Source organism: Tasmannia lanceolata, unplaced genomic scaffold (assembly GCF_043159265.1).
Source record: "Tasmannia lanceolata isolate RefF3 unplaced genomic scaffold, GAP_Taslan_0.1 ptg000054l, whole genome shotgun sequence".
Classification (NCBI taxonomy): domain Eukaryota; kingdom Viridiplantae; phylum Streptophyta; class Magnoliopsida; order Canellales; family Winteraceae; genus Tasmannia; species Tasmannia lanceolata.
This window is the reverse complement of record NW_027518731.1, coordinates 1,903,532-1,911,875: the sequence shown is the minus strand read 5'-3', so window position 1 is coordinate 1,911,875 and position 8,344 is coordinate 1,903,532. Positions and strand designations below refer to the sequence as shown.

The window sequence follows — 8,344 nt, the reverse complement described above, 5'->3', positions numbered from 1 at the left end:
AGAGTTTCTAGAAGCTTAAGTTCACAGAATATTGGGCTTAAAATTAAACGTTTATTTTGCGTCCAATAATCGGTTTTGGACTCACAATCGGCATGTCAAAATCTAGAACGAACGAGGCCTTAAAACTTGTCTTCTTTAATTTTTCTTTGCCTATTTATTAAATCAAATAGCAAAGTAGTCAGGGTAAAGTTTGAAAATGTAGTTATTAAGATTTTATACAAATATTAAGATTTATAATTCGTTTTGAATTTTACAGAAGACAAATATGTGTAGGTAAGTAAAAAATCAAGGAGCTGGTTGGGGTGGCCGAATGTAATTCTTTATTTTTGTTTCCCTTTGGAAGGTTAAAGAACATGCCCTTTCATACATTCCAAGCTTTGCTACACATTTTATTTCATGCACTCTTTTATTTCCCAATAGACATCACAAAACAAGATACATGAATAAGTACATACTATAGTAGTAGAAGTAGTTTGAATTTACTTATGCATTGACCTTAGACAATTCCCTTTCAACTGCTTTCTTGAGAAAGCTACCCTCCTCCAAAACCATCTGAACAGGCAAGAAGCCCAATCCATTTGACATTGCAAGCATCATCTGCTTAGTCTCTGCCCTGAACTCTTCCATGTCCACCACACCATTGCAGTCGTGATCGAATTGGAGGAAGAGGGAATCATAGACGAGACTTGGATTTGAGTCCACCACGTCCACACCAAAGTGGGTCTCCAGAACTCTTAGACTCCTTAGCTCCTTCATCATCTCTACATATGAGAGGAGACCATCTTTGTCTGTGTCAAGACAAGCAAAGAGGTCATCAACTGAGCCATTGAAGGCTAGCTCATCTTCCACAAATTCGCGAATAGTGGTACCATCCAACACTTCCACACTCATCCTTTCCTTTCTCTCTATCTAATTAGAGAACAAATTTAAACACTCAAAGTCGAGATTTGATAAGATGAGTTTGAAGGAGGAGAAGAAGATCTTGGTTTCAGGAAGTGTGTTGGCTGTGTATTTATATATGTTGGCTTTTGGCTTTTGCTGTGTTGAGTGTCGACATTGGCCTGTTGTTTTCTTTTCATGTATTTGACTTGAAAAGCAAACCGTTTTATTGGCACAAACCACGGGGAGGAAGAAGTCTCCGAGTTAATGTCCTTAGTGAAGCTATGTTGACCATAGACTTTGCTTTCAAAGACAGAGTGACAGACAGCCAAAACAACTCACTACGTTCAACATTTTATAAAGTCGGTTCGAATGTCAACAACATGGGGTACAAAACAAAGGGCTCAAAATAAACCTGCACAATTTACCGAGAGGTTTCCTTCTTAAATTTACCTAGATCGAGAATTCAAAATTAATCTAGCATAGTCACGACTCACGAGAGGTCTAACTAAATTCCACTAGACGTGCTAAAGTCTAATTAAAATATGCAAAATTTTAACTACATGAAGTTATACTTGATGGAAATTTCTGAAATTAACCAAAAAGGAAACCTCAATTAAGTAAGGATGAAGGTCGATTGCTGGATGAAGCTCGAAGGTTTTGCCCAGACCTAAGTAGCCTAGGCTGAGATCCATCCGTTGGATCACAAGTGGGCCAAACCCAAACCCAATCTTATGTCTAATAGCCAAAACTGTGTTTTCATTACAAAACCTTATTTTTCTTGGTTGATCATGTTAAGATTTGTCAGATCAGACCGTTGGATTATCTTGGTGTAGATTAGGCAAGTGGGTTGAATGGGATTAGGCGAGTGGGTTGAATGAGAAAGCTAGCTAGATTAGGTAGCTTAATTAAATTAGCAATTAGGCCAATCTTAGTAGGTAGGAATTTTATATTTATCTCTTTCCATAGTTGTCTTGATTTATTTCTATGTCTATCATGTAAGTGCTCTTTATAAGCACCATCAATTGTCTTTGTAATTTAATCCAAGATATTCAAGATTAGTGAAACTTCTCTCCAAAATTTAACATGGTATCAAAGCGACCGTTCCTGTGCTGACCGCAACCTTAGAAGCACTGCTCTCTCCTGCGGACAGCTAGACCGGCCGTCCGCTGGACCGCTACCGCTGCAATTCTAAACCCTATCTCTCTGCCTTCTTCATATGGCTTTTGCTTATTACCTCTTTCTTGCTTGTCCCCATCCTACTCCCACTCCATCGGTGTTGTGGGCTTGTGGCTGTTACTTTTTACTGTGCACCTACGCCGAGCATGTTAGCCTTCCACTAATGCGAGGACGTTGCCCAGCCAAAAAAAAAAAAAAAAAAACCTGTGCTGTTTCCTGTCTTCCCATTTTTTTGCAGAGGGGGTGATATTGGTTTCTTCTTTGATGAGGAAGGTTGTGATATTTTATTTCGGATGGGACAAGACACGGATGAAGCTCTCTAATCAATGAAAAATTGATGGGTTGGAAACCTTGAAGATACAAGGGAAGCAAGCTAAGTAATATTATTCAACAGCCACCATGTTGCCTTTGTCTTGCGTAGATGTACTCTCGTTTCCTTCTCTTGGGTTTGCAAAAGATAGTGCCTATATCCAACTTTTATATGACCACACCTCTTGCTTTTGTTCTTTAAAAACAAATACATGCCAACATTAATATCAGCACCCCTTGGATTTGCATCATCTTCTTTTGATCCACAAATCCCTTCTTTTATCTATCTTGCCCCCTTTGTTGTTTTTTTTCATTTGGGTTCCTCTGACCTTTTATGTTTGCCAATAATTGTCGTCCTTAAGCCGTTAGTTGTCGTTTGTCTCCATGTTATTTTTCTTTCAAATCTTTCTTTTTCCAAACTATTTCAATTGAGGTGCTTTAGTCCATTGAGGTATATGCCTCAGACCCTTGGGGTACGTGCCTGAAATAGTAGCTACTCTACTCAGTTGAGGTGCTTCAGTCCATTGAGGTGTACTCTCGGACCCTTGGAGCGCGTGCCTGAGAGGGTTTCTTGCCCATAGAGGAATTTCGCCAATTTTGGCATTGGTACGGTCCATAGTGACCCATTTCATGTAGACTCGTCTATAGGGGCCTTGAGTCTCATCTAGTCCATTATGGCTTCCTTTCGGCAACCGGCTTTGGTGTACATTTGGCAAGAAGCATCAATCAAGACCTTCTTCATCAGCTTGGTGTGCATTGTACCGCTAAGTGTGTTGGGGACATTTTATTGTAATCAATTTGGAAAATTTTATTGTAAGCAAACTTTTATTGATTTTCAATCAATATACGTTTGAAGGGGCGTGTTAAGATTTGTCAGATCAGACCGTTGGATTATCTTGGTGTAGATTAGGCAAGTGGGTTGAATGGGATTAGGCGAGTGGGTTGAATGGGAAACCTAGCTGGATTAGGTAGCTTAATTAAATTAGCAATTAGGCCAATCTTAGTAGGTAGGAATTTTATATTTATCTCTTTCCATAGTTGTCTTGATTTATTTCTATGTCTATCATGTAAGTGCTCTTTATAAGCACCATCAATTGTCTTTGTAATTTAATCCAAGATATTCAAGATTAGTGAAATCTTCTCTCCAAAATTTAACGGATCATCCAAGATTTTGTGCTAGAATGTATCAACTCAACTCAACTAAGCCTTTGTCCCAAACTAGTTGGGGTTGGCTAATGAATCCTTTAGAAAATTCTGATGAAGAAGGTGAAAGAATCTTCCCGGCTAGAATGTATGCAATATGAAAAAAATAGATTGGTTGTCTCATTGTATGCACAACTGTCATCCGACCCTTACCCTCTACACACAGTAGTGACTAATCTCGGTCGACCATAGTTAGCAAAACGTGATAAAGAAAAAAACAGGACAAGAAAAATTCGAGTTTAGTACAGTATTAGTTCAAAAAAATAATAATGTCGTCAAAAAATGCACTTAAATTTTTGTCATTTACAAAATATAGTGACGGTAAAGTAGAAAAGTTGGCCATAAAAAATGGCAAACCAATAAGACTCGGTTTGTTTTTTTTTACCCGTTTAAAAGCGAATTTTGCTAAGTATGGTAGAGACCATAAGCTGGCAGAATGGGTTTTTAAATATTTTACGTATTGATCCGGATCAAAATAGCTTAGAATAACTTGTAGACAAGATATGGCAATACGTTTATTCTAGACACAGAAGCCATTATCTTGTTAGACCTGGTTCGGTAGAATGTGTTCTCCTTCCACCTAGGCCTCTAAAAATGTGACCAAATAGTCTATGTTAGCCATTAATACGGAATAGTATTAAAGAAGGAGAAGAACAATCTTATTAGGAAAGAAAACAACATAAAAAAAGTCCCCTTTTCACTCTCTTGTATATAATGCCACCCATATTTAATGCTTCCTCCACATGAGTTTTCGTGTAAATATACAAACTCAAATGACTCAAAGTGCCCCCGTAAGTTATTTGAACCCAAATCTACCCCTATTTGCAGCAATTAAGATCACATTCATTGATCCTTCTCAGCAGCCCTATTGGGCATTTTAGTTGAGAATGAAAAAAAAATGGAGAATGGCGTTCGACAAATCCGACCCATTCTGCCCATTTCTCTGATTTCCAACTCTCTAGGATTTGCATTGAATTCTCAAATCAAAATGAAGTCTCTCCAATTGGCTTTTCCACCCATTTCACCCGCTCAGAAGTTCAAAGAATGATATGCCTTGAAGAACATGGTCCAAGAAACAAAATCCGCATCTAGCTACAAAACCAAAGTAAATGGAATCTATTTTACTCCAAATTTGAATAATAGGTAATTCCTCCTCCATTTCTTTCGATGTAAAAATGGATGTAAAATTTATTTTATGTTGTAAAAATGAACATAAAACAATTTTTATGTAGAAAGAAAACGGAGCCTTCATGACAATCATAGTTGCATTTTGAGTGAAAACCAACCCAATGCCTAAAAAATAAGCAAATTGGATTGATGGGCACATATGTTTCCTTTGAAGAAACATATGCGGGAAAAGGAACAATTAGGCCCACTTGTTTCTAATATGCGCATCGTAAAAGAACCCTTTATCTATAACAAAGCATCTAAAACATTCTTAAGCTACATCTGTGAACCCTTTATTTATACCAAAGAATCTGAACCATTTGTAAGCTACATCTGCCCTCTCGATGCAAGGGGTTTTATTCTAGTCCATAACATACACATAAAGAGGCGAGATATGATTCGATGTACTTTGATCGTTTACCAAGGGATAGCAAGCAATAGTTTATGGGAAATGATATCAGCACTTCAATGTTTTGATATCCAAGCTCCACTTGCTTGTCTTTTACTATTTAATGGGCTTGTGAGAGCGTTTTTGGGAACTGTAATAACATGTTTGACTGCCTTTTAAGTACTAAAAGACAAGCTAGTAGGGGTGAGTTCTACCCGGTTAAAATTCCCTACAGATATCAAAACATTGGAGTGTTGGTATCATTTCCCTAGTTTATTTTATCCTTGAATAGAATTGCTATCCTTTGCAATCCTTTGTTCATGTTAGACATTTTCTCTTGGTTAAAATATTCCGAAGAAACATGGGCCTTGTTTGGATTGCAGGAAATTTTTGGAAAAGTTTGGAAAGGAAAATATTTCTAAAATTCCCTACCTTTTTTTTACATATAAAGAGAGATGAGTTGAGCCAATCATATTCAATTTTTCGTTAAAGGGGCCTCCGATTTATGATACTATCGCTCTAAATTAACCATAATCAAATCAGTTCCTCTAGAAATTTTCCGGGGAAATTAGAAATGTTATTCTTGCAATCCAAACAGGGTGAACAACAAATTATATCTTTGCAAGATAAAGATAAAGTTATCCAGTCAGGATAGCTAAGACCAAGGATTTCTATCCCAATATCAAGAATGCTAATAATAGACTACCACATGCTCGATGATCCAAACTATTTATTTGTTAGGCCTTGCTGTAGATAAGCCATGCATCAAAATCTACTCCCATCGAACAGATCTGACACTCCATTTTATGTTTATGAATACAGACCGTTGATTCTTTGTTTTCTCACCATCCATTTGATGGGTGAGAAGTAGAAGCTTAGATTCGTCCGATGAAGGTGAATTTTGATCCATAAGAAGGATTAACAAATAAATGGTCTTGATTTATAATTATATGGTCCACATGTCATGGCAAATTCTCCCATGATAAATGTACTTAAGATTGGTCTGGGCCCACACATGTTAACATCAACATGCTTCAAACCCTTCATATACGTTTTATGAGTTTTTGAACGGTGGACAGCCATGCAAATAAGTGTGCGAAATTATTATTTTTACAGTGGGGCCCACATTAATGAATGATCCAAACCATTCGTTTGTTTGGCCCCCACGTAGATAAGGTGTGCCTAAAAATCTTATCCATAGGGTAATCCTAACCCTCCGATCTGTGTGCATCTGTGTCTGTATAAGCTTGATCTGGGCCCACCCATAAAATAACACCAACATGCTTCTAACCCTTCATATACGTTTGATGAGTTATATATGGTGGACAGTGGACAGCCTTCCATCACATGTGAGTATAGCAGGAAAAAAAAAAGTACAGTTGGGTGATCTAAACCATTCATTTGCTTGGCCCCACATTGTTGGGTGATCTAAACCATTCATTTGTTGGGCCATGACAGAGATTGGTTGTGCCTGGAATATCTTCTTCATTGGATGATCCTAACCCTCCGATCAGTAGAAGTTTAAATTGGATCACCCTATTGATAAGATTTTCGAAGCACAACCGGGTCCCAACAAATAAATAGCTTAGATTAGACCTGGCAAACAGGTGGGCCGGGCTGGGTTTGACCCGACCCGTACGGGTCCTGGTCAAATGGGCCGGGTGAAAAATGACCCATAAATTTACGGGTCACTAATCGTGGATCCTGGTCGACCCGCGGGTCGCCCGGTTTTTTATCCAATAATTTTTGTTGTTTGTTTTTTCCCTGTTTTTGCCAAGTCTCCATAACACAAGGAGCCCTTCACAACCTGGAAATGATAAGAGAACTCCAGAGTTTGGCCATTTGGTGAGTTGTTTCTCTCTGTGTGTTTTTGACGGGCACCGGTGGGTCCACCCGGCCCGGGCAACTACGGGCCGTTACTGTGTGACCCGGACCCATAAATTACGGGCGGGTCCGGGTCACTTTTTGCCAGGTCTATACTGCCTTAGATCATTCAATAAAGTGGGTCCTACTGTGTATTTTAGGGTTAGCGTAACGGGCTACCATATTCCATATTCTTCTGCACTCCTCCCTGTTTCTATCTTTCAGTTTCAGAAATCCGCTGTTAAGAGATGAGAGAAGAAGGGAAACTATCAATTGTATTGTACGGTCAGCAGTGGTGACAAGTGTCAATTAAGTATAGGTTAGCATTAGCTGGCTTTCAGTTAGTTGTTGTAATTCTGTTTTTTGGTTGTTATGCATTTCTGTTGTAATCAGCTCTATTAAAAGGGCAATTGGAATGAGAATACGGATATATAAATTTGCTTGGCCCCACATTGTTGGGTGATCTAAACCATTCATTTGCTTGGCCCCACATTGTTGGGTGATCTAAACCATTCATTTGTTGGGCCATGACAGAGATTGGTTGTGCCTGGAATATCTTCTTCATTGGATGATCCTAACCCTCCGATCAGTAGAAGTTTAAATTGGATCACCCTATTGATAAGATTTTCGAAGCACAACCGGGTCCCAACAAATAAATAGCTTAGATTAGACCTGGCAAATAGGTGGGCCGGGCTGGGTTTGACCCAACCCGTTCGGGTCAAACGGGCCGGGGGGAAAATGACCCATAAATTTACGGGTCACTAATCGTGGATCTTGGTCAAGTCCACAACTATCGTCCCTTTTAAAACATGAAATTTTTGGGCACACTATAGGATGATCAAAACCGAACAGACCACACTACAATCTTTATAGTCCCTTACTTTTCAAAAAGCACTGTACAGACCACACTAATAGGATGATCAAAACCGTCCATATGATGGATTTTTGGGTACAACCTATTTACGTTATGGCCCTTCACATGGACGGTTTGGATCATCCTATTATAGTGTGGTCCGTACATTAATTTTTGAGGGCTTACACCGTTACATTACCTGAACTCTGAAGATCAAGAGCGTTCCTCTCCAAGAAAACCTAGGTGAGAGGGAGATGAATAACACAAGGAGCCCTTCACAACCTGGAAATGATAAGAGAACTCTACAGTTTGGCCATTTGGTGAGTTCTTTCTCTCTCTGTGTTTTTGACGTGCACCGGCGGGTCCACCCGGCCCAGGCAACTACGGGCCGTTACTGTGTGACCCGGACCCATAAATTACGGGCGGGTCCGGGTCACTTTTTGCCAGGTCTATACTGCCTTAGATCATTCAATAAAGTGGGTCCTACTGCGTATGTTAGGGTT

At 39.1% G+C, this 8,344-nt stretch overlaps 1 protein-coding gene across 1 annotated transcript; it reads right to left on the bottom strand.

Moving 5' to 3' along the window:
• Positions 1-309: 309 nt before the first annotated feature.
• On the bottom strand, positions 310-967 carry LOC143864677 (uncharacterized). Its single transcript, XM_077375422.1, has one exon. It carries the CDS (start codon positions 889-891, stop codon positions 484-486), a length of 408 nt encoding a protein of 135 aa, XP_077231537.1. The 5' UTR covers positions 892-967; the 3' UTR covers positions 310-483.
• Positions 968-8,344: the final 7,377 nt, after the last annotated feature.

Bases quoted from the DNA above. Each gene is read 5' to 3' on its own strand.
- LOC143864677 (XM_077375422.1), bottom strand. From the start codon at position 891: ATGAGTGTGGAAGTGTTGGATGGTACCACTATTCGCGAATTTGTGGAA.